At 43.0% G+C, this 27,813-nt stretch overlaps 1 protein-coding gene across 6 annotated transcripts in view; it reads right to left on the bottom strand.

Moving 5' to 3' along the window:
- Positions 1 to 27,813, bottom strand: part of SSX2IP (SSX family member 2 interacting protein) — a 450,188-nt gene that overhangs the window by 195,947 nt on the left and 226,428 nt on the right. For all 6 annotated transcript variants that reach the window (XM_085602084.1, XM_085602087.1, XM_085602088.1 and 3 more), the window contains one exon: positions 6,633 to 6,810. In XM_085602084.1, coding sequence (XP_085458210.1) covers positions 6,633 to 6,810 — 178 coding nt within the window. The remainder of the gene's footprint in view (positions 1 to 6,632; positions 6,811 to 27,813) is intronic.

Here is a 27,813-nt window from a genome sequence, read left to right as displayed (position 1 = left end):
CCACAAACATTCCATGATGCTATACGAATTTTACCCAACGCCATTAAGTCTTTTAAAAATCAAAACAATGACTGTAATAATGAAAACAATACCATAAGAACTTTTCAAGCTTTTTTTTTCTAAATGCGCCCTTAGCCCACCCCACCCCCAACCTCCCCCCCCCCCCAAACCCACCCACCCATGACACTCACCCCACAACACCCCCCTCACACCCCCACCCACCATCCTAGGCAAAGGAACCGAAGGTCCGAGTGATGGAAGTGCTGGTATAAGCCAAACCACCCTCCCCCTGAATCGCTGCTAACTTAAGGATATAATGGTGGATTTGGCCCGGGAGGTAACAGAAACCAAACCTGGACACAATATACTCATAAAATATCATCCCACTCAATTGAGCATTATCCCTACTAATAATCATTAAAAAAAAAAAAAAAAAAAAAAGGGAAGCTAGAAACTTGAATGCTTGCTAAATTGCTACATTGAATCCAGAAAGGTCTTCGCCAGAATTTCAGGCTCAAAACATTTTGTCTGGGCTTGATAAGTAACTAAGTTTGGCCGGGAAGAGTAAGAAGACCTGTGTGCCTTTGGACTGGAAAGGGGCAATGACGGAGCTGCCACTTTCGTTCAACGGTAGCTGGACAAAAGTCCGGCCTAACAAAAAACTGACAACCCTTCCCCGACCTTTGCCTATCAGGTCTGGCTGGATCATAAATCCTTTCTCTGGCAAAAAAATTATGTAGACAGATTAAGATAGCACGGGGTCTATTAACTGTTTGGCCAGGACGATGTTTAGGCTTAAAGGGAAAGCGATGGGCACGTTGGATTTCCAACTGCCAGTTCCATTCCTTGACCTCTGGGAATGCTTCAGTGAATAAATCGGCCACAAACTGCCGGGTATCCAATCCCTCCATGCCCTCAGGAACCCCCAGAATTCTTAAATTATTTCTTCGGGCCCAATTTACCATGTCCACAAGCTTCCATTGAATATCCTCCCGCTGAGATTGAATTGCATCTATAGTGGATTTTTGAGTCACTAAATCATCTTCCAAAGTAGAGATCCGGGTCTCAGCTTCAGCGACCCTAGATGCAATATCTGTACAAGTCTTAATTACTCTTCGCAATGAATTTTTAACCCTACGTCATGCCCCCTGTGCACGGGCACTTTCCTGTCGGGTCTCCTCGCGGTGTGCCATTATTGTTTGATATATTATTGCCAGTGTCATTTCGCCAGTAGGGGAGCCGGTCTTAGGGTCAAGATCATTGGCAGCTGAGTCTTTGAATTTGCCTTGCAGTCCAGACTGTGCAGAAAATGAATAATCCCAGACTAGGGAGCCATTATTCGTACCAGAATCTTGAGGCACCTTACGAACTGTAGGAGGGCCATTCAGGATATCAATAGGGTTCAAAGCATCGTTAGTTCGCCAATCGCCCACCTCACTACCATCGTCGTCAGACCAATCCTTATCTAACCCATCATCATCCACAGAAGATCCCATGTGATCAGATAACGAATAAAAATTATCTCCATCAATGTCACCATCTGTGCTTAACAAAGCAGAAGGTAAAGGAACATACAATAGATCTGTAGAAGGGGGATGAACTGCTGCTGATTGTGTACTGAGCGGTAAGTCTAAGGAGACTACATCCCCCAGCATTCCACTAGATTGTACGCCCAGATGCAAAGAAAATCCTGTGGATTGAACAATCCCCGGCATACTCTCAGCGGGCAGCCCCACCTCCGATTGTACCATTGAGCTTGTGAAAGTGCCCCCAGATACTCTCAGGCAAAGCTGCAAAAGAAGCTGTTGCAGAAGCCGCATTTGCCTTACCGGTGGTAGAGACTGTAATAGCCGTGTGAGGAGCGGGAAGACGACAAGAGGATCCCCCAACAGCAGGGCCCTGCAAACTTTTGTTGGTTACACTCGCCCGAGGTTTAAAAATTGCAGGCACCGGAACCGAAGCTGGCTTAGATGCTTTGCCAGCCGTGTTGTCTGGTTGGCTCCTTTTCGGGATCTCTGCTGATGGCGGTGACTTGAGCTGCCGAGAACGCCGATGCCGAGGTCAGGGTTGCGGCTTTTGCTGCGGCCCGGGACAGGTTCTTTGTTTGGCTTTTCGGAGGCATCGCAGTGCCACTACGGCAAAAGCAACACGGATATTGCCGGAGGCACTGGACGCAGCGGTGTACAAGCAGCAGGCCGTCTACCAGTAAGAGCGGCACTAAAAAGGTCCGATGCAGTAAGTTACGGCGATAACAGCAAAACCGCCAGAGCATCTCCCTTCCGTGGTATTATATAGTCAGCATTGGCGTTTTACCCCGCACTGTAAGAAATAAGGGTTAGAAGGTTATCCAGGAGGGAGAGAGTGCTAGTACCAGCTCACCCGGCCAGAGTGCTGGCCGCCATCTTGCCCCCACCTCCGCTCTTTTCTAGTGAATACGTTTTTCAGACTCAGCTTGGCTGGGTAGAATTTCTCTTGCAGGCAGTCACATGAAAAGTCATTGTTCGGGACAGAGCTGCCAAGCACATGATACGGGTTTTCTTCCTACAAAGAAATGCATTTATTGTTTTTACACAGAAGCAGGTTTCTGAAGATGTGGTCCATCAGGGCTTAGTCCCATGACCGTATTAATTAGAAAACACGAGCACTGGCATGCACGCAGGCTGGCCAGCGCTGTCTGAATAAATGCTGGTGACACGTGACTCGGGCACAGGCACACGTCTCAGGGAAAATACGTCTAAAAGCCTCTCTCACGCGCTCGTGTTGGTGTGCTTGTGTGAGTGAGACTTTGTAAACGTGTATATGTGTAAAATAATTCGATGTTTGTAAGGTTCAGTGTTTGTGTGAGAATGTATGAGCCTGTGCACCTGAGGAAATGTGTGGGTGAGTATGGTGTGTGGCAGTGTAGGAGTGTGCGACTGAAGCAGTCTTTAAAATTGGGTGTGCGCGTGTTTGCATAAGTTTGATAGATGGTATAAGAGGCAGCGTGTGTGCGCAGATTTGCATGAATGTCTAAAAGTGTGTGCATGCCGGTATACGAGTCTGACAGAAATCGCCTGCATCGGACAGAGAATGCATTTGCGTGACAGTGTGTTTGGGTACGAGTGAGAGAATGAATGACTGTTTCATTGGGAGAAAGTTTCAGATTGTGTGGGAGAAGATGTGTGTTACGTATGCATGTAAGAATCTGCGTGTGCGCCTGCCCAATTAGTCGGAATGGACTCGGACAATAAAACAGAAACGTAACCAAGGCGGCACTTTTCACTGGGGAGAAAAAGCACCCCTTCACCGACTTACAATTCACGTTTACATATCCTGGTTTACAGCAGGTTTTATTTGCTGGTTAAAATCCCGAATTACACTGTCCTGGACAGGATGCAGGAATCACGGAAAAAGAACAGAACAGCTGAGTTTAATATTACGAGGGCATGCATGGGAGCTTATAACACCTACACACATTTTGCACACACTCTAACGCACACACAACCGTGAACCAAGGCAGTGGACAGTGAAGCAAAAACTAACAGGTGTCTTAACCGGCACACTACCCCACTTCGAATTCAACCAAGAGTGTAGTCGCGGCTCGCAATACACGGAAGAGGGGGGTGTAAGACAAAACAAATTAAACTTACCAGACTGAATCCCGCGCCGCCTCGGACTCCGACCTAAACAGGAACAGGCATGCTCTCCTCCTCTTCTATAAGCCAATCACAATGCTGCAATCGCAGCGTTGTGATTGGTGGTGAGTCCCGGACGGTGCGGCACCAGTAGGGACGCCATTTTCTCTATGTAGGCTGCATGCAGAAAATGTAGAGTGCACATGACTGCTTTGGTCGGCCCCAAGGCCAACCAAACAGTCAGGGCACTCCGAGTGGTGCAAGCCACTAATCCCCAACCCGCCTACCCGCCCGCCCCCAACCAGGCATTCCCACCCACCTGCAACCAAGCATACCCCTGCCTTGTCGCAGCTCGAGGAGCAGAAAATAAAATGGTATTTAAAATACCATTTTATTTTCTTATTCTCACACTGCGAAAAAGCAGTGTGGCGGCGCTCCACCGCCCTAATGGTGGAGCCGCCACTGGGACTTGGGCATCTCTTACATTACAAAGAACATTTAGTATTCAACTAAAGTCCTAAAACAATTAGCCTTAAAGTGAAGTATTTAAGTGATCCATTTTATTACTCTGTTGAACACTGCAAACCCAATATATTTATTAAAAAAAAAAAAAATTCAAAGGGCGCACAAGATTATCGATTTAACTATTTAACTAAAACCTGGGCATTATTTCATTTAGGCCATTACTGAACAAGACCTTAAATTGCTAGAAGTCTACATTTTGAGATCTAGGATTACTTCAATGACGGTCAGGTGTTCAACCAGCGATGGTTGCTTTAATTGTGGACATGGAAACCAATATAAAAAGACTTCCCAGGCACTTGGATCTCACAATGATCCTACCAAACCATCAACATGGTTAAGGTTGGTCCGAACTATGTACAATCAAGGAACTCTTTCCATTGTAGAGTACATTTCAGTCTGGCGGCAGTAATGGACCTCTCAAATGGGGCTTAATATCAATGCATGCCCAATATCACCTATACAGATTACAGCCTCCCCCCCCTTTCTACCTACCCCCCCACCCCCCACCGAGATGGCAATCGGTATTATATCAGTTCCCTGGTGCCCCCTTAGTGCAATGAAAGGATCTATGGTACACTTTACATGGATCGTCCCCACCTACTGAATTTTCTAACAAAGGTAGTAGAAGCCCTACAAGTCCATCTCCACGATAATATGATCTCGAAATGTATATGACATGGGATGCTAGTCAGGATTGTTTGTGCTGGCTAGAAAGCACTTGAAAGGTGTCTTTCAAAGTGAAACATCTTGATAATCTTCAACTTTTTGGGGAACTTTAAGCTAGTGCTAGTAAACCCTGCAGTAATACAAAAATACATAAAAATTGGTTTGCCCTCCAATTCAATATTAATATTCATGTCAAGATTTGTGGGGGAAGTGGGAGAAACTGCATAAAGTAAAATATCTGAACTTATTACAGAAATAAAAGAGGATTTCAATTCGTCCCATAACAGCATTTTTCTTACATATAAAATGCCTGCAACATGGTATTTGCAGCTATTGGCAAAGCTGTTAACCACTTTGGAAGCTTTGTCAGAGGTGGGTCATAGCATATAATGAAGGCCAACCCAGGGAGTGGGCTTAAAGTAACTAAATAAATAGGATATTACAATTAAATGAAACATGGTCCCACTTTTTGCCAAGCCCCTGGAAAACCACTCAGATTCTTCCAAAATTCTATATTACAAGACAGTTTAGGTAATAGGCTCTCTAACAACTAAATTATGTACACAGGTTCTATAACCATACTACCATATGAGCAATGTTCTCTCACCAAGCTCTTATCCTTGGACTACTGATCTCTATTGCGAAGAACTTCTTGCTTTTCTGTTCGCTCCAAAACATGCCACAGAGACCATCTACCAATGCCCACACAAAGCTAAGATGGGAGCTCAAACTAATGGATACTTAACGATTGAAACCACTGACGTCTCCCATTACACAAAGTGGAAAACCTATATAACAAAACAGTGTTTACAAAGAGAGGAATCAATGCTCCACACAACAAATAAGGGGACTTACTGATTAAACAAAATATGCAAGATAAATAATATGCAAACAAAATCAGTTTTAACAGGTTTCCTAAAGATTTTATACACAAAAATAAGAGGCAAATAACAATTTTTTGCATAAGTAGTCAACTTCAAATTTTAACTCGTAGGTCCTTGACGGGAGTGTAGCGCAGTCTTTGAGATTCTTCCTCCATGTTGCAAAAAGCACGGCCAACACATTTCACCTTAACAAAGCCTTCCTAAGGACAAAATCACTCCACTGGTTCTCCTAGATATCTTAAGGTGTATATCAAAGGTTCCATAGCTTTAGATGCACTTCCTCTCAAAGGTTCAATTCTGCAATCTAGTCAGTCCGTTTCGCATTCGTCGCACAAGCGTCGTGGAGTCAAATGACGTGCTAACCTGCAGTCCAGCGGTCAATTTTCACAGCTGTGTACGGTATCAGCCATTTTCAAAGCGCTGGTTGCGCTTTTTGTAACATGGCTGAAGAATCGCCACATCAAGGATCTAAGAGTTATAATTTGAAGTTGATTACTTATGCAAAAAATTGTGTTTGTTGCCTCTTTTTGGTGCACAAAATAAAAAAAATGTATGGTCCATGAGCAGCTGGCCATTAGAGGTGGGAAATGTGGGTGCAGAGACACAAGTGAATACTCCAGGTGGTGCGGCACTGGGCTCCATTGGTTTGTTCAGGCTTTCCTAATGACAACCAATTATCCTGCTTTCTGATCTCTTTGGCGAGACCTGTTAAGGTTTCAGCAGCCTTGATAAAACTATTTCTACCCGATTTTAAGCAGGGTATCATAAGAATAGAATGTCATTCAAGAGCATACACAACTTACAAGTTAAAAACGTTATAAAGACTAGATCATGGCTAATCGCCTTGTCAATGTGAAATGTTGTTTAAAATAGCTCATTTATAATAAACTGTCAACATTCGGCAAAGTGTGCCAGGATCTGCATTACTTTAAAAGTTACCCACTGCATTACAGCCATCTTCAATTTTCTCCCGGGGTTTCTGTTTTTGTGGCGTGAGGATAAAGATCATTTCTTTCTTCATTTGCTGTAGCACCTTCTTAAGTTCAGCATTTTCAACCATAAGTTGCTTCTGTCGTAGCTCATAGTTAGTTAGCATAACTTTGTACATTTCATCTTCATTCCTGAAAGTTTTCCATACAAAAATATTTATGCTTACATATACTAAGACAAGTAAACCACACACTTTTAGAAATGAGACAATATTTCCCTAGATTCTCTTTTCAAACTATCAGCATACTTAGAAGCCCCAAACCATGCGAGAACCAAAAGCAAAAAAATATAGATTGCGGAGTTTTATCGGAATAATAAACTGCAATACTGTCGAACCAAATGAAGTGTAGAAGAGCAATCCCTCCTTTTCCCACAGGGGTAGGAATTTTTGACAGCCAAACACAGCTAGCTCCCTTTTCTTCGCTTGATAAACTCCCTACCTCACCTGAAGTTAGTGCCTTAATCGCAGATCTCATATGCTGACTTGCTGGATGATCCTCAAACATTTAAAAGTATAGTGAAAACCTTAGGATTCATGTCTTATATGTATTACATAATATATTGGAAGAAACAAAAGACTCAAAGCATTTGTGTACAAATACACAATTTTACTAGGATAACATCCTGATTTTTCACATTTTTTACATATGTGTTCACCAGACTCCGACAGGTAACCATCACATCTCGACCCAATTCACAATCAGTGTTATTTTATATCAACGTACAATACTCCTTTCTATCGTCAACATTTTGTACATAGTATTCACAGTAGTCATTTAAAAGATAGACAAAGCGTTTGTGATTATTTGTTTTAGTCCTGACGATGTAAAAATGTAATTACATGCACAATGCTGACGGGACAATTTTACAGTGAAGAGAACCCTTGTGAGTAGTCAAGACAACAGAAAAGATAAAAAAATATATCGTTTATGGACACAGAGCTATTTACTATTACACAAAATATACAATATATTTTAACAAAAATGTAGTACTCAGCACTTCACTTTATAGCATGTATGTATACAATTGTGTTTATACAGTGTAAACCTAATGAAGTCAGCGGAATGTTGTACAATGTCAAAAGGCAAGCAGACAGTCGAGTGAGAGGAGAGATACCTGGGTTCTGTGAGTAAAACGGTACGACTGCTGTACTGTGAATTAGTATTCTTTAAAGAAGCGGTCCTTCAATCCTTTGCTAAATTAAAGCAGAACTGGGGCGATCCTGATAGATACTGATATGTTGTTGTTGCCAATCCTGGAAACATGGATGGAAAAGGACTATTGCCTTGATTATTTTTAGTCTGCAGTATGATGGTGTATTGGCTGCTGGAGCAAGTGAGCTACCAAAGACGGTGAGTTTGTCAGAAAAAAAGGAGGGTGCGGTTTGTGATGCTTTCTAAATGGTGGTCAGCTGGCTTTAAAGATGTTGCAGTCCGGTAAGAGAATTCCATTAGGATGGGGGTGCATGTGATCTTATTTCTTCAGACCAGAGATGAGATGTGTTGTGGTATGCAGGATGCGCCTAAGGAAGCCAATATGGAGTCTGGCAGGCCATAGGTCAGGGTATGACTATTAAACGCAAGAGGACATGGGCTTGAACACAAGTTCTAAAGTAGTTGTCTGGGAGGAATGGTTTCATTTTCTTTAGAAGAGAAACCTGGCACCAGGCAGTATTTTTGTTTGTCAGCAATGTGTTCTTTGATTGGGATGTTGGTGCACAGGGTGCATGCAAGTGACTGGTGGGGGAGTTGACAAGGGATGTTTAAGCCATCAAGGTAAATGTCAATGAGCCATGCTTCTACTACTTTGTGCTTGTTGTTTGTTGGCAAATAAAATTAATTCTGCCTTGGTGGTGTTGAGCTTCAGTTAGACACTGGAAACACATGTCTGGAGAAGGTGCTGGCAGTGTTTGACGTGCTGTACATCTGGAGTGGAGGAAACAAAGTTGTGAATCATCAGCATATTGGCATATTTTGAGGGCATTACCTTAGAGTAGAGCCCCAAGCAACTCCACATATAGGCTAAAAATGACAATGGACTGACAGAGATGCTGCTGATGTCCATGTTAATTAACTGTCAGTTGGAAATGTAGGAGGTAAACCAGTGAAATACACTGCAAGAAAAATCCCATTTGAGTCTCCAGGGTGTGAATGAGGGTAAGAGGGTCGACTGTGTCAAAGGCAGCTGAGAAGTCCACAATATCAGGAGGCAGGGGTAATCAGTGGTCAGGAGGGTTCATGCGCAATGTAGAAGGCAGTGGTCTATGTGCAGCAGTGTGATCTGAAGCAAAATTGTCAGTTATGCAGAAGGTGTTTATGAACTTGCCAATGAAGGGTAGGTGAGTGATGGGCCGGCGGTTGTCAGGCTCATTATGGCATACTGTAGGTTTCTCTAGCAGTGAGAGGATCTGGCCTGTCTTGAGAACCACAAGGATGATTGAGGGAGGTGTTGACAATGGTGACTGGGGGCGAAACACTTTCTAGAGTGAACTCTAATTAAGTACGAAGCCAAGACAGCTTCATGGGAAATGGTTTTGAGGGAGTGGAGTAGGCAGGCAAGGTCGGTGAGAGACGGGGATTTTTGAAGATCAGCTAGTGCAGGATTAGAAGAGACTGGTGGAAGTAACAGAACAGGCATGCATTGTGTAAGCATGCTGTCGGGTCTACTGTATTTTTTGCTGAAGAAAAGGTTGCAACCACGGTTAACTGTGGAGTGCTGGATAGTCAGTTCAGGCAGAAGGTTGATGCTTCTATTGGTGGGTGGCATAACTGATGATGTTGATACAGTATTTCACTTTAGCTGAAGTGACGAGAGGTCTGCATGTTGTGAAGGGACTTCCAGCAATTCAGAACGCCCAATGTCCTCATGAGATTTAATTTTCTTTGTCTGCAGATGGTGCATTTATTGCTTTAATGAAGTTAATAAAATGACTCATCAGTAGAGAGGTTACATGTAAACTATCAATAAAAGTATTAATCTCTAGATTCTTAGATTAAGATTAAACTATTTTCTGGTATATGAAACTTATATATCCCCTTATGAAGCGGCCACTAAAGGGTTGCAACACTGAGTTTATAATTAAAACATTCACCATAATCTAGGCTCAAAAAACACTGGCAAAAAGCACTTCAGTGAAAGTAGCTTTGGTATGCCATTGGTCAATTGCCAACTATAAACACAAATTGAAAAGTTTGAAAAAGTATTTGGCAAAACACTAATATCAATAGCTTATCATCTTCTTTCCATGTCTAGCCCCTATGAATTACACACACCCAGGGGAACCCGAAGTGCAAATACACAAGCTATGGAAATATGCTTTTGTTTACAGTAGTCTCTGGGAGGGAATGTCTTACAGTTCATTAAATATAACAGTCTTTGCCTTTTCAGATCTCCTTGCCATCTGTTCCTTTACCACAACCCTTCCCCCTCAAAAAGCCTTTCCGAAAGTCCATCTTGCGAAAACTAAGTGGACTCTGAGGTGTTTAGAGAAGGGGCACCTTAGGCAGCGAAATGACCCGGAGATATGGATGCTTGAGCAGTGGAGTGGACGCCATGCAAACTGAATCAAGGTTACACCCAGAAAGGGGATTCAGCCAAGGATCCCCAAACCGAATACAAGGGCAGCACAACTGACAACGCTGTTGTGGAAAGCATTCATCACAGGAGAGTTCAACTAAAGCATAGAAAAACCTCCAGAGGAGAGACAAAACAAGTAAGATTGCCTGACGATTCGGTAATCCCCTGGTCGGACTAATTGCAGAAAACAAGTACTTTCTAATATTATACTAATTCTTTATCCTCGAGTTTTCAGACACTAGAGCTTACACAATTACAATTCCCGCTCGTAAGGAACTTCTTCTGAAGAGTGGAAGCATGTTCTAAAACAGAACTCTATGGGGAAGTAAGACCTGTTAGATACTTCTCAATAAGCCCTTCAAAATTAAGAGATGTAGCAAGAAAGCGAACAAGCATTTGCAATGCAATCAGTCTCGCCTTTTGGAGCTTATATGAATTTAGCTATGCAGCACATTAGCCTGGGTGCTGAAACATCTACTGTTCTTTGACATGGAGGGAAAGTAAGCACCAAACTGCGCGACACGGCAGGCAGGTATGGGAACACATGGAGAGAAATATTGCCTTTAAGCAGGTAATGGTAGAGTCCTAAGCTCGTTTTTTTAATATAAAATCAGGGCCTTCGGTGGTCATATCACCGAAAATACAAGATTTGTAAAAAATATTATTGTCTACGGGTGCTTGTGGAAGACAATTTCTATGGACTGGAATCTAGAGAATGATAAAGTGATTCTGGTATTTTACGGACCTCTACTGGTTATTTTCTATCAAGACAGTTAAATAGAGGCAGTTGAACAGAAAACAAAGTCCCTAAGCAGACAAGTCCTAGGGCTGATCTCCAGAGCCCACAACGTACATACACATAAAAGTATACACTAAAGTACACACAAGAGGTCTCGAATGCTCTACCTAAAAACACTGCACAAGAAGCTTTGCTGTGCCACGCAGAAAGCACTGGGGTCAAAGATGCAGATTTTAGGGACTTTTAGAGTACTTTGTTCCTCAGTGGCAGTGAGAAGATAGAAATGAACATTTGGCCTGGTCTCCCTTGGTTCATTTTCAACAGCAATATCGTTAGTAAACAATGCACATGCCCCTACTGTCTTAATTGCGGTTTTAATCCAATTTCAGTATTTGGTAGCTTGAAGCAGGGCCACTGGGTGTCTGCGTGGATTACCTGGGCTGTAAATATTCGTTGAATTTTATTTCTTTTTTTCTTGAAGTGATATTTTTTGCACAGGAACGGCCCTGGTACAGAGCATACTACTAGGTCTAGATTTACTTATGGGTCACCATCTTGGGGAATTTGGTGTCTGTGCTTCATTTCATTGTCACTTTTTGTATGTTTTTCCAGGGAGGTGTTAACTTGGGCCATACACGTTTTCACTGTAGGCCGGGGGTGGGGGCCTCCAGGTAGCTGAGTGGAGTCAATACATTTGAGTGGACATGAAGAACTACTGTTGGTCCACAGTGTTATCTATATTTTGGGCATCATGCCTCTTAGTAGGTACCAAACATCATGAAGGGCATGAGGAATGATGTAAAGCAGTTACTGCCCGTGGTCTCTCTGAGGGTCAGTTTTGATAAGCTGGTTGTACCTTCTGTTGATCCCCTTGGTTTCACTGAATAATGCAGTCAGGATAGGCACATTTTCAGAGTGAAATACATTTAAAAAAATAGTCTTTGATAGTCTCATTGGATTTTTTTCTTATGGCAGTGCCCGCATAGGTCTATTCTCCCTTTCTTGGAAAAATTACCCACTTTGAGAGGCAATATTCCCTCCACTAAGCATGGCATTTAGGAATTGTGCAGCAGAAAAGGAAATGGGCACCTCCGAGGTGATCACCATTATTCTAGGAGTTGGCATCAAAATCTCTGAATTCATCAAAAGTGAAAAACAGCCTGGCATACCAGCTACAATACCAGGAACTGAGATTGCTCCTGCTGAAGTGTGTGTGACAGTGATAGTGTTGATGGTGAACAAAATAGCACCCTTCCACCTTAAACATTTCTAAACTCAATGGGGATTGATGAGGTTCATGACCATGTTGACCCCAACAGATATATACAGCGACAGTAATGACAAGGAGGGACACGCTCCATCTGCACATAATTTAAGTTGGATTGCTGAGGAGCAGGAATCCATGCCAAAATCCCACAGCAAACACGGGTCAATACCAACCACACGTATCAATGAAGCAAATGTAGCGACCCATAGTCTAATAACTACATGCACTGGGGATTTATGCTTACTGAATTTGTCTGTGAGCTCGCTGCACTCAAACACTGCAAAACGGTACAAATATTTAGACTGCAATATTATATGCACGACTAGAACTATGGTTACAATTTTATTCTGCAGGCTCTGCCACATGGGCCAATAGGTTGCCAATGTTTTCAGATGGGGAAGCCCCCTCCCAGCCATGGACTGCCATGCAAGAAAAAGAGGGAACAGAGTCAGCTGTCTTTCCTTCCATGCCCTGATGCAAAATCAAATGCACAGTAGCACGATTCAGAGCATGTCTGCAATCTCACAATGACCAAGAGGTCACCGTGCAACCATTTCCAAGTAGTAGTTTTACAACCACCCTTAAAGACTCCACACACGTATTGCAAATGTGGCACGAAATTAAAATAGGACAATATTTATAGTCTTTTGAGCATAGGTGCCCAGTGCCCCCAAAACCATAATGTTGTCTTAGAAAAAATGTTGGTGCTTGTCCTCCTTCCATACTCCAGTGAAAGGAAAATATTTGTGAAGTCAATATGACCACAATATTAGGCAACAAGTCACACATACTTATTTGTTATCACTGTGACTGATCTTCATCAAAACAAAGTTTGTGTTTTACAGATGCAATAAAATACGCAAATGTATTCTGTTTCTATGCCAATAGACACATGAATCAGAGGTCAGGGGACAAATGACATGTTCATGATTGCGCACACCCCTACCTTCAAGAAATAGACAGCGTCTCCAGTGCCTCAACTGCCATGCAGACGGTCTGTTGGGAAGATACCATCTTTCTGTTCAGCATGGACAAATCCTACAGAACTGTTTTCTTCTGATGGAATTCATAGGTACAGTATTTTAATGGATTGGGGTTTTATCTATGGTTTCTTTGTACATCGGACAATAGCTGTAGCATTGCGCATATGCTCTTGGATAGCAAGTACTTTTACATACCCTGTTTAAGTAAGAGATGGAGCCCCAGATGGTAAGGTGGAGAAGTGGGTGCAGTTTGAGGGAAGTGAGGTGTGGCTAATGTTGAAAGTGAGTAACAAATGGTTGTGGGTTAATAGAGGGCCAGTTGGGCAAGACATCGCAAGGAGGAGGGACGAGCCAGAGTTAGGAGTCCACAAAGTGGAAAAGGGTGGGATTAGTGTGTACTTTGGGAGAGAGACGTCGGAAGATAAATGTAGGAGTTGAGGATGGATTAATGGGTGGGGAACAGGGAGTGTCTTAACAAGACATTGTTGGTGTAGAGGAAAAACCCTGGGTTCATAGAAGAGTGATTGAGGCTTTGGGACCTGGTGAGTGAGTTCGCGAGGGATTTAGGGTTGGGAGTTGCAGATTGAAGGGGAAGGGAGGGAGGTTATGAGAAGTAAGAAAGACGTATCAATGGTAGGAGAGGTCAGTGTTGCTCAGAGGGGCGAGTCAGAGTTGATGGGGGAGTCATGTGAAAGATGAGCTACAAATGAAAGGATGGTCAACAGCCTAGAGTAGAAAGTTATAAAGGGTAAAGTTGGGGAATGTCTGGAAACAAGAGGACAGGAGGTGTAAAAGGGGAATGTTTAAGGGGAAATATTAAGCAGATAGAATTTGACAATGTTGGGGGTTAAATGGGTGGGCAAATGAGGTGGGATATGAGTTGGCAGAAGGTGATGGGCTGAGTGAGCTAAAAGAAAGGGATGGGAGGAACTATTGTTGAGTGTTGTGGAAATTGAGGAGAGTGATGGAGTGCAGGGGATAAGATTTAGGAGGGAGCAGAAGCTACCCAAGTGAAACAGCTGAATCTATAGAGTGAAGTTCTCAGGATGAGGAATTTTGATGGTACATTTAAGACATGCCTGTTGCAGTAAAAGGTTTCTCTTTAAAGTGCTTTTTCGTAACTTGGAGCTACAGCCCTGGTTTATCAAAAGTCTAGAATGAAAAAAGTAGTGAAAAAGAGAACAGTCCCATACTTTGATACTACGGTCGTGAAACGCGAACTGACTTTCACATAGTAATCCTGACAGCAGCCCATCACGGTGAGATCTGGAAATTGGGAATACTCAACACTGGACTCCCCTGAGAGAGAAACTCTAAAATGAGATGGGTGTTTTTATTTATCTTGACAAGAGGAGCCTGTGCGTCTCTCCTATTACTCTATCAGACATTAAACATCAAGCGAATGTGGGCAAAGGGAATGCAATAAATCAGATGATGTGAAAGGTGGATGTAAAAGTCCCTTCTGCCTCACTGCGGGCCCTACTTGTAAAATATTTGCACGGTCGCCATTGACAAATTATTGACGAGCCTTGAGCTTTTAAAAATGCAGTCGCCACACAGACGCCCCAGAATGAAGTTGCATTTTTATTTAGCATTACAAAATACCCTTACAGTTGATCACTTTCGTCCTCGGCCATAAATAATCAGCCGAGGCTCCAGCAGAGTCTATTTTGAAAGATGGGCGGAGAGTGATCTGAGCTTCCACTCCATACTGAATACTGTATGCCTCGCAAAGCAAGAAGCGCCTGCGCCTGCTGCTATAGGTTTGACCTAAAAATGGGGATAGTCAGTGGGTGAAGTAAAACCCCAACCAACTACGTGTACCACGGGAAAGTACTCCAGAACCAGGAATAAATGCACTATGGCCAAACGCCATATTGAAATGTAGAAAAACAATTAAACCTGAAAACAGAACATAAAAAGTGTCGATGAGTCTGTAGGGCTGAAGAACGAAACATACATTCAGCAGGGTAGGGAACAGGAAAATACACTCCATTATACCTTTATTAGAGCGATGTCACCTGCTCCCTCACCAGCACAAGCAGTACTTTTTAAGCAGCGTTTGGATGTATAGAGACTCCAGAAAGCCATGGACGAATCCCCACAACCACCGAAAGGCCCCCAGTGGCCGTTATAGACTGTGGTGCTACTCTAAAAGAACCTCTTTTCTATTAGGCAAATACACTCCACAGCGGATGCCTTAACATGACTTGACAGGGAAGAAGCAAGAAAACTGCTGCTTTGGTACTTGGTGCCCCCCTCTAAGGCATCACAACTCCCGTGGTCACAGGAAGGCACAGACTGATGTCTATTAGACCAGGAAGACTGAATTTACCTGAAAGGACTTTGCTTCATACATTCTTTGCATCTTCTGTGCTGTCGAAAGGACATTTGTGAACAAGAATACAAGTCCCAAGATCAGGCACTGCGCAAACTTGGTGAAAAGGTACTTTGGGCCTTTGAAATTTCATTAGGAGGTGAGAACCATCAAAGGCTGTATCAGCAATTTTGCCTAAATCTTTGCAGGAAGATCAGTGGAATGTAACCACAGAGGAACCTACAAAGCAGGCCACTGACTACAGAGTGCCAAGACAGTATCTAAAAATGCTTATCGAACCCCAAATCCATCATGAACTACTTCTGCAATGTGTCTGCTCACGTGGTTAGGTAAAAGGACAAACACATGATCTGCGTCAGTCAGTCATACATCTCTGTTCAGTTCAAAAGAACCATAAAAGTGAACAGGATACATTTTAAAAACACGATGAAATACAGCTCAGAGTGCAGAAGCATAAAATAAAATTGAGTAGGTTTTACAACATATCATTACAATGAAATACCATTCGATTAAGACAAAGCTGAGAAAACTAAAACCTCTAAATAGTCCCTAAAAGGTCACATAAAGGGTCCGCCAAGTTATTTGGGATGTCAGTCCGCAAAAGAGTTAGAGAAAATTATCCGTCAGTTTTACTTGGGGCTACACAAAACTGAACTGGTGAAAAACATGCCACTCACACAAAACTTAATATAATAAGCTACGCAAACTGTAAAAGAAATCCGTTAAAAAATATACATGATAAGATTAAGGGTCAATATTGAAATGCAGTAAAATGATATGTAATGTTAAAAATGCTTGTTTTGTTGCGTCAATTCTTTTTCTATGAATTTCTAATTCTCAAAGCCCCACAGATAAAACTAGTAAAAGCAGAGCAACATTATTTTGATTCTAGTCATGAAAGACGGAATAAGCTGGCATTTTAACACCATCTGTGTCATCTCCCAAAAAGTATAGAGGTAATCTGTTAACAAGCACTTGGTGCTGAACCAACGAAGAACAAGGTTCCCCAATAAGAACAATGTCTTTCCCACTGTCTCAACTCACAGACCGTTGGATGGAGAGGAGGGAAAAAAGCAGGCATCAATTCTAGAAAACCCCCAAAAAGATCAGGAAGCCGTAGTACTAGATCCTAGGTGACAGATCAGAACGCAGCCATTTTAGGTTGTCTGGAACCAGTCGATGTCGAAAAGCAACTTGGCAGTGTAGGACCTGTTCAGTGACTGGTTTAACCAAGGCAGGCATAATGATGTCAAGGAGGGGCTCATCAAAAAAACGCAGTAAGGGCTCTGAGGAGGAGAAATCTGGCTAGAGGATTTCAGTCTGTATATTTGTCTTAACCCCAGCAGCTGCAAAAGGGAATTTACGGACCACAGACACCATGCCTAGTACCACAAAAAAAGAAATCCTACAAAGGGGTAATCAAAATCAACCTCTGTAAGAGCACTGAAGCGCCGAGTCTGAATAAGAGTAACGGGTGCCCATCTCACTACTGAACTTCTTAACATGAAAGCCATTAACTGAAGCCTCAACAGGAAGTAAAGTCCAAGTATGGCCTTCACTGTGCATTCTACCATTTCCAAACCTTCTCCAGCCCTACACATGCACAAGTTTGCCACAGATATTATCAATGATGTGATAGAGTAAGCCATGAGTGACAGAATAGGTCATTAGCAGTGCATGGTGAGGGTACGAAATCTAGTTTCTTGAGTTAACCATAACTGGTGAATTCCAGTGTTTTATATAGAGTTTAAAATTTAACGGATATTTTTATCTAACTAGACTTCAATGTAACCTTTGAATTTTTTTTAGCAAATATCTAAATAATATTTTGTTACCATACCAAACTAGGCTGACAGGCAGTGTGCTATGTGGGGTGGCAGCCGGGCCTGACCTGCATCCGCCCCGCCCCCTCCCCACGAGCGGTGAGTCACTGCCAAGCAGGTCGGAGGGTTCTTGCACCACAGTAATCATGCAATAATTTTGCAGTACTCACAAATTTTCATGTTGAGTACTAAGAGTCAACGTTGGCGTGAAAATAAAACAATCACTTTGACTTCGGATTGATCCCACAGGGCCGGGCAAGGGGGGGTGACAGGGTACCCCTAATATTCACCTTTATATCCTATTTTGTTTTTATTTTCATGACATGGGGACAGAGTCAGCCGCAACATTTCTCTTCATGTTGCGGCAAGCAAATTACAGCCATCTGTACCACGGATCTAACCAATTAATTTGCCATTTAGTACCTCAGTAGTACCACTAGTACCTCAGTAGTACCACTTTACTAGACCAATATACATTCTAAAGCTTAATTTCTCTCAAACAGCTGACCAGATTAACAGTAAATTCCAAAGAGCATGCCTTCTGCGTAAAGAGCTAGCTTTCTTCTAAATTTGGTGTAATTCAACTCAGCTGTTTTGGCTGAAGTATTGTCTGAAATTACTATGAGAAACTGCATGAGGGGATAACATTTTAGGACTGGCCCTTTCTTCGGTCCCCGTTTGATGATCTGGGCATCATCTTCGATGTCACCCTATCTATGCAGGACCCAGTACGCACTTTATGCGGAAAAGCTTTTTCTACACTGAAACTGTTCAGACGACCCTTTCCCTGGATCCCATTAAATTGCAGACAAACGGTAACACAGGCTCTGCTCTGGAGCAGACTGGACTACGGCAATGCTCTTTATGTTGGAATGGACGACTATCTTTTTTCTAGACTCCAGGTGGTCCAGAACAACGCTGCTAAATTAATCGGTTACAAAAAAATAAATACAGTTCAGCATCCCACTGCTTCGAGGAATTACATTGGCTACCAGTCCGCTAGAGAGCCAGTATGAAGCTTCTTTGTTTTGCGCATAAAACCTTGCATAAAAGAGGACCACACATTTTGCAAGATAAGCTACAATTCCATGTCCCTTCGCGCAACTTGAGATCGTGCCATCAAGCTCTCGCCTCAGTCAAACGCACATCCAAGGTCAGGATGGGCAACGGGTCCTTCTCCGAATTGGCTGCGGTCTTTTGGAACAACCTACCCCTTGATCTTCGCCCGAAAGATGATTACTTGCTATTCAGGAAAACACTGAAAACCACCCGGTTCCCTAGATACTGATGCTATCAAAGACCAACTTGCACTGCGCTAAATTCCGTCTTAGCGCTGGGATGTCCCTCGGGATGAATGATGCGCTTTATAAATACTAAGAAATACAAATAATCGCCCTGAAACTTTCCATGAAGAAGCTGAGGTGGATGAAACTATTAGTAGAAAGGTTCGAGAATATTTTTCAAAACAGCACCAAAGTTATTAGCAAACAAACAAAAAATCTATTGCCTATACAAACATTGGCCTAACTAGAACTACACAGTGACTAACACCACTGTGTAATCTATATTTGAAAGGAAAAGTAACTTTCATAAAGTTACCTTTTCCTTGCTTGAAGATCCTGGAGACTAATTTGCATTTGCTCTCAAACTTCTCCCAGCCAGTGACTGACATTTAACTTGGGGTGAATGAGGTGTGAAATTCCTTCCACGAACTACACAACAGGGCACTGTGACTGGCAGGTCGGCCTGAATGGGTAGGGATGACTCAGCAGAAGGGATGGGGCTGTGAGCATTCTTTTTAACATTAGTGTTAAGTCCTGCTTGACAGGTCTGCTAGCTTCACACAACACTTTGGGAACACTTGAAAGGAAGTGGACAGGATGCCAAGACTATTCTAGTGTGTCCATTATCACTGGCCACTAAGAACCCTGCTTTCGTTTTATCAGACTTCTGGTCTCTGGGTTTATTGTGGGTATAGTAGCTGCTTCAAACCAGACTTTGCCGTTAGATGTAGGAGCACACTAGGATCACCACAGTACACTCCCCACGCATACCCCCAGAACTCAGCCCATGTTAAGCGTGGCAGAAGACTTTCACCATCTTGATAATGTCCAAAGTGGGTAGAGTTGGCCCTGGGAAATTTACTCCCTTAGCTAGAGCATGCCTAGAAGTCATTCCGACCCACTAGCTCATGTCAGACACAATTGTAGCACCTCCAGGCACCCTCTTCAGAACACCAACAGATCTGAGGAAGAAGAGGACTGAGAAGAGCCTTGAAGGACAGGATGGGCTCCCTCTTGTACCCAGGGCAAAGAAATGGTTTCCAAGGGTCATAAGGCTGACCTCCTGTTTAAGCTTCAGGGATAAAACAAGTTACAAGAGGCATTTTCCTGAAGTACCCAGCTGACCAGTGACATCTGTGACCCTGTTAGATTCCGTCCGACACGCTGTGCATCTTTAAGTGCCACCCTGAGGTCCTAGGGGTAGTGAACTAGGAAGGTTTAAAAGTGTACTCTTGTGGTGGATTGGTGCTTAAAAGACGTCAGGAGGTAAAATGTTTGGCCAGGGTTATCTGTCTGGTCTTAAATTCCCCTGAGATTCCAGCCTACCACCCCCATTGATTAGCATTGGCACTTTGTGCTTCTTGGTGCTATTCCTACTTAAGAATTTAGCAATTATTACTTCTGGTGCCCCTTCTAGGATTTTTGCCATTTTGGGTTCATTTGGTTTATTACATTTTACTTAATTTTCCCAAGTTGATTTTTACGTTATTACTGTTTAGAAGCTACATGAATGCGTTGCACACTACCCTAAGTTAAGCCTGTGTGCCAATGCAAACAAGGGGTTGATTTAAGGCTTATTTAGTGACTTGGAGAGTTACCTGACGAGGTTTTTGATTATCAGAGGTAGGTAGTACTAGTCACCCACCCAAATTAATAATATTTCAAGTTCTTACACTGTCGTTTTCATTGAAGACATTTTTTGTAAAAGGCAATGCAAATTAAAGTTCTGAATCTAAAAGGTCAGTGGAATACAATTCCGGAACTGGCAAAAGTGCGAAAGTGACACCAGATACAGCTTCATGGGGTTGCATCTGGGGAGGCACCAGAGTGGAGTTGGAGAAGTTGCACAACACAACAGCAGAGTGGAGCTTTTACACATTTCTGGACCCAGTCTGGCACCTGAGGGAGATTTATGAGATGAAGAATCTGCAGGAAGCAATATCTATCAGAAAGCAGCACTGCTCTGTGAAGCCAATGAGCTGCAAATTTGAATCAGTCCTCTAGTGCCCACCACCATCATATCGAACACAGTTTCCACTTGGGGAATTAAATTGATGTAGCCTAGTCTTTAGAATATCCAGGTTTGACATTGGCATGGTTTCACAAACCACAAAGATTTTAATAGTAGTGGGAGCCTATCTCGAGAGCGAGTCAAGCGGAGATATTTTGGCGAAGTCATGGCATTCAGCAAAGCACCTTAGTCAGTAAGCGCAGTCACAGCCAGTCCAGAAATCAGACAAGTTAAGTAGCATGCTAGTGGACTATGGAAATCTTTAACAAGTAACGTTATCATGCAAATCACCAAATAGATCTCTTGAGTTGTGGCCCCCTCTCAGGACGTCAATCATTTTTATATTTAGCCGAGCCTCACATCTGAAATTACACAGGGGGTGGCAAGGCTTAAATCTCAAGAAAGTGTTTAATTTTCAAGAGCTCTAGGGAATTAAACACACATCATGATGCAATCTCATACATTACATTTGCAGGGGAACCGGTCTTGTTACTAACACGCTTCACGTCTTTCATCCTGTACCTGGAAAAGGACTCATTTCAACATATCCTTACTAACCATAGATGTGTGAGGCTACCTAAAGCTACCTTAATGTTGCCACCCTTGCCCACTGAGACTGTAATCATATCCACCACGTGGCTGCAATATTACAGGCTTCCTGGGGACAGGTCTTGAAACGTGCCAGACTAGGATTCCAAGGGACTTCACTTTACTATTAATCACATGCAGCTTGCACATGAAAAGGCGTCTACTCCTTCTATAGTGTTAGCGGATTCTTACTGCTTTCACCTAGCTCTGGGAAGGGTCATCCTCTCAAAATGGATGCCAAATTACTGAAAAAACATATGTGGTCACTACATTGTTATCGGATGCCTCACATATGAGAAGACCCACTGAAAAACACTGAAAATTGGACTACATAGCAGCAGTATCTGTTGCACACTTCAGTCGAATCCTTTGTCAATCATATACATATTTTTATAAAGCACCACTCAAGACAGATCATGACTGCACACTGTACAATAAAACATTGATTAACAAGCCAACCGATTCCATGACAAAACTATAGTAATCAAGGGAATATAGATTGTTAATAAAATGAGCAACAATGTCCAAAGACTGCAAGATAAGATCAACATCCTAGAATATACACCACCCCAGAGGACACAGCTACACACAGATACTCCCTGTTCAGTTCAGGCTGACATGATAGCATCAAAACATTTGCACACATGTGTGATTTCTACCAACTTGGTGATCCCAGATTCATCAGGATATACATACATCACTTTCAATGAAGTGAAGACAGTCCCAGTTGCATACAAGTCACATTTATACACAAATGCTGAAATGCGATTTGGGGCAACTGAAAAAATATTGACCACAGTACAGACTGCTGTAGTGAGAGAAAGAGCACTAGCACAGGGGAAACTCATTCTTGTAACCCAGATATCAACTTTAGAAGCGGTTACCAAAGCAAGCATTCCAAATGCAAAAGCACTGCATCCGCGATGGATACAATGGACTAATTCTCTCACTGTAACAGATGTAGATTACAAATACGATTCTATATTAAAAACACAAGAGTTCAAGCAGTATGAACAAGAATTCTCTTTCCCGAATGAAATCTGGCCTCTAGAAATATATGAATACATCATTTATACTGATGGTTGTGCTCAGCCTGCAATAGAAAGTAAACAGTATAGCGCAGTATGTGCTATAGTGAAGAGACATATGCAGGATGGTAAATTCTATCCCAGCAATACAACTATGCAATTTCTAGGCGATTATACAGCGCAGTTGCCAGAACTGAATGCCAGAATAGTAGCACTACAATATACGGATCGGGAATTCCCCACACTGATATTGTGTGGTTCGTTTTACTGTGTGCAGTCCTATAATGAATATCTTCATTAATGGGTTTAGAGACTCGAAGGGTTGCACAATTTAAAATAAATTGTTATGGGAACAAGTTGCAAAGCTGCCACTGGCTCAAGTTATTCACACCTTGAGTCATCAACGTGTTGACATACACGTGGAAGGGAATTAACTGGCTGATGAAGCCGCAAAGGAGACCGTGCGAACTGCTGCCGTTGCTGCAATCACTCATTCTAGCACGAGGACAGACTGAGACATACTGATAGCCGTCAACGGCTCTGCCATCCCGAAAGGCTTTCTACTCAAATATTCCTATAAATTAGATGTGCAAAATACACCGTATGCTCAAATTCCAGGAGGGGGAATAGAATATACTAAACATGGATCGCAGATTAGGTTTAATTCTAGTTGCACACAAGGGTCTGGGGTCAGCACACGCATGAGTCACTGCTACAGTTTCATTACTGAAGCGGTGATCCTGGTGGTCACGTTTGTCTAAACAAACAAAGGCTTATGTCTTAATGTGCGACATCTGCCAGCAGATGAAGGGTTCCACCGTAGCACGGCCACCATAAACACCACTGGTCGTTTCAGACAGACCTCTCGCATGTGTCTATTTGGATCACTGCAGCCCCTTGAATTCAGACGGGGCTTACAAGTATATCTTGGTAGCAGTAGATTTGTGCTCTAGATTTCTATGGGTGTGGCCTCAGTGCTCGGCTGATGCTCGAACTGTTATAAAGGATTTGCAAGTCTTCATTGGGACATACGCAACTGGCACGTTACATTATGACCGTGGTCCTGCATTTAGCTCTCGGGCTTACAAGGAATCCATGGAGTGCATGGGTGTGGCATTGCAGTACTTCTTCCCCCTACCATCCCGAGGGAAATTCGGTGGTGGAGAGGAAAAACCGGTACCTAAAGCAAGGGAATTGGGTGCAGGCGGTAGTTGGGTCAATCACCTATATGGGTTCCAGAGGGCACTAAACATTATGCCAAGAAATTCCTTGAGAGTACATACCCCCTATAAAATCTTGTTTGGGACAAGAATGTGGGTACCTGACCTAGTGTGCCAGCACACTGACTGATGTAAAACCATTTGATTTGAATGATAGTTTGGCTGTTTTACAGGAACACAATGAATTCCAAGCATTAAAAAGCAACGTCCAAGTAAAACTCAGCGCTAGGGAAGTGAAACCGGTTCCGGCAAGACCCGTCTGGGTCTCAAAGTTTGGGGACCTGGTCAGAAAAAAGATCGTGGACAAGGAGGAGTTTGGGCCATTCTATAGAACACCTGTACCCGTCCTGGTGGTTCAAGGAACAAGAGCAGTACTTGTTTCCGCCACGTCCTGGCAAAAATGAATAAAGATTAGGCTCCATTGCTCTGATCAAACCACACTATTTGGCCGATACTCAACAGTAGGCCACATGGAGTCCTGAGTAGCCGCAGATCTTCTCTCGCTACTATACAGGAAATTCAGATGGAAAGACTATTAATGTTGCAAGACTCCTCTGCGCAAGATGCCGGAGTAGCAAATAATGGAGTACGAATCACACCACTTGAAACTGAACAACATCCAAATGCATCTGAAATGCAAATTGCAATTCTGCCCAATAATGAAATCTACATCAACGAGCCTTCACAAGAACCAACTGCCAGTTCTACAAACCCTGCTGAGCTACCAAAGATAGATCGAACTGTGTCTGGCTACTTCATCGACTTGGAGGACTTTTCTTCAGATCCGAATGAACCTGAGCCAACGCCACCCATTTCTAAAAAAGAACAATTTCAACAATTGTATCTCTGGCTAAAAAAAACTTACTTTGTGTCCCCTTGGCTGCATCTTTTGTTTGCATTAGGGATCCTGTTCCTCTAATTTGCATTGGTATGGTAACTGTCTTTTTCCTACTACTGAATGGACATTACCTCCCACAACGCTCTGCAGTACAACCTATGAACTTGGTCTTGAACCCACATACATCATCTCATCGTGAATAGAGAGTACTGTCCCTACTGAACATTACAACAGTTCAGATACCGGATGGTGGAGTTTGGGTTAGGATTTCATATGATGTATTTGGTCCTACTGAACATTTGAAAATTCCACACATATTTAAGATCTCATTGAATGATTTCATTACCCCGAGTACACTCTCGGATGATTGGGACATTGAGACTGTAAATACTCTCAGATTGAGAACAATCTGCTGCATTTTCATACAAGGAATTGTACGAAGATACACCTGACTTCGACAGTATGTATTGGTACCAACACTATGGTCATCACTTTTAGCACAGAGCTAGTGTTCCACACACTGCCAACACTTACCATCAATGGGAACATTGCCTGACACCACTAAAATGTAGTTCTGCCACATTCGCAAAGAAATTTGCATACTTTACAGGGCTCAATACATCAGACCCAATGTCATACTCCTATAAGCCAGTACAGACAAATGCATCTGCAAAGAAAATGATGCTGACAAACACCAAATGTGTATATTCAGCATTCTTTATCTCCCAATTGTCTATACAAGGTTTCGACTATTGGAGGGACACGATGGACACAAAATCCCTCTAGGGGACGAAAGATTGGCAAGTTCATGGTAGTGAGGCTTTATTTAGAGCTTGCCTCATTCCAATACAGATAATATTCCTGAACAGAACAAAGACTACCCGCTATGGGTTTGCAAAAATGAAAGACCTTAAAACACCATGCATCTCCTCGCCCATACCTATTGAAGGTATATCGAATAACACACTGATTAGTGAAGAGGTACTGGGTACAATGATACAGAATGGTACATAAAATTCGTCAGCTCCCAATTGGAAGGATTGGTTGGTTTGGCCTATCGATATGAATAGGTGTCAAACAAGATTCAAGGGTACCACCAGAGGGTTTAGTATCCATAGGCCTGACCCGCGCGATGTACACAGACTACCCAGGGGTAGTGACTTCTTATAGTGTTGGGAAGTTGTGTCTAGAATGGCTAAAAACCTCAACACTACAACAGGTGAAAAAACACTTGTCCCTTCTGTCAAATAACATGGAGCTTAGGGATTTCTTGCTAGGTCCCAAGAAACCGCGTAAAAAACGCTTCTTATATGCCATTGACAATGAACTGTGGAAAGTCTCCCAACAGGATGCTGCTGAGAGATTACAGGAGATTCATAGGATTAATCTAGAAGAGGCTTTGGCTGTGGTAAACAATGGTATGACTACACTTTCTTCATGTATTTATTCACTGGCCAACATTGTGTCCTCCGCAATTGACATAATGCAACAAAATTTGTTTATTCTACAACATGGGCACTCTCAATTGCGCTCCATTTTGCTTTTAAGCTGGAAGCTCCAATCTCTGCGTTCTGGCAACGTTCCATGGCGAAAGACTAACCTATTCGGTGCTCAGGACAGCCCCTGGCCGTCCGACGTCACGGTGGCGTGAGCTCAGGACGGCCGGGGCCGTCCAAACCCTGCCTGCTCATGAATTCTCCCACACAGCGGGAGAATTCCCGCAACGCTAAAGGGGTTAACAGCACAAATTTATTTTCAGCTTACAATCTGACCAATAGACAATTGACCATGGCACGCAGAGATGCAAAATACACCATGCTGTGCAATGAAAAATTTAAGTAGGTACCTTTTACAGTAGCAGAGTCACAGTCTACGAAATGGTTAATTCATGGCTACATCACACGGCCAATCATGACATTCAAGTTCCAATACTGCCTTAGAAACATCCAAGCAGGCAGGTATGAAGTGTTGTGTGAAAGGTACATACAGGAAACCTAGGAGTTACCTTACAGATATAGGTGTAGAAATTGGGACACTGAAGTTTTCTCAAGTGGAACAAACTGTGAGAGAGCTTTAAGTAGATCTTCAGTGTGCAAGGAGACCTCGCTTCACGGAGCGTGTAATCCTTAAATAGCGAACTTATCTTGCTACTTAAAAGGCTCCCTGTAGTGATTCATCCAGTTTGAGTTACTTTAGAATGGGAGTTATTTAATTCCGGATGATCGAGGCTGTTGCGGAATGGCGCCAGGAATCGCACATCTAGTCACAGTAAACCTCAGGGTAGTTTGTTATAAGCAAGTATTGTTTCCCCTGGCTCGCATAGTTAGGGAGGCACCACTGTGGCCTTCGTTGAATGTTTCCAGTGTAGGATTTGATCCGCTGAGCGGACTAAAAGCCATGTTTCAACAAAATGTGGCCTTAACTTCAGCCCGAGAGACTTTTGATCTCCAGGTTGCAACGTCAGCAGAGATACAGGCCCTGGTCCATACGAAATTCCTGATCCATTTTGGAGAAATGGTTCATCGTATCTTTAACATGTCTGATACGACTGGGATCGTACACTTATTTAAGCGCCTTGGATCAGGTCTATTAACCACCTTTGAGACCATCTTCGCAGTAATTCCAGCTTTCATACACTCGGTACTTGGAAGCGTTTTTGGATGGGCTTCCTTTGGTCCGGCTATCAGTGGCGGGCATCCTGATTTTAATCCTATGGTTCCGCAACGGATGTCTCAATCCCTCAAGAAATGGATAGAACACCGATGGAACAACGTTGTCATGAGCATATGGTGTTCTACCAGACTACGCCTCGGCTTTGAGAGCTGAGTGAGCATTGGTTCCTGTCTTTCAGACCAGTCTGGCTAGACTGTGTCCTGCCTCTGTTCTGCTGCCTCATCTGCAGATTTGGATGCGTGTTGGACCGGTGTCTGACACTTCCATCAGTTGTGCCACTGGACATAGACGTGCTACTGAAGCCCTTGCAGTCCCACGTGTATAGCTGTCCACAGTGTATTCCAATGTGGATGACAGCATTTCTACAGCCTCCAAAAGGATGCTTCCGCTCCTGTTGGATGGGAAATCGGCTCTGCTCTAGAGGTGCAGGCCTCTGTATCAGGCGTGCAGGCATTCAATTCTTTCCCGGCAGCTGCTGTGGGAACCAGAGATGACCAGCTTTGCTCACTAGACATTATATTGGAAGTGCTGGAGGGATTGCCACCTGCGGATGCAATGTTCAGCGATGTTGAGACTTCAGCACAGGATTCATAAACAATCTGGCCTTCCTGTGCTGGGAACTATTCCGAATTTTTAAACACTTTTACAAATTGAAGGCCGAAATTGACTTGGTTTTATTTTTCCTTCTCTGCTCTGACTGAGCATAGTGGCTTTCAAGTTACTCTGTGTAACGGCAACAACTCATACAAGTTTAGAGGACCTTTTGA

This window comes from Triturus cristatus, chromosome 4_2 (genome assembly GCF_964204655.1).
Source record: "Triturus cristatus chromosome 4_2, aTriCri1.1, whole genome shotgun sequence".
NCBI classification, from domain to species: Eukaryota; Metazoa; Chordata; class Amphibia; order Caudata; family Salamandridae; genus Triturus; species Triturus cristatus.
This window is presented reverse-complemented; position numbering and strand designations above follow the sequence as displayed.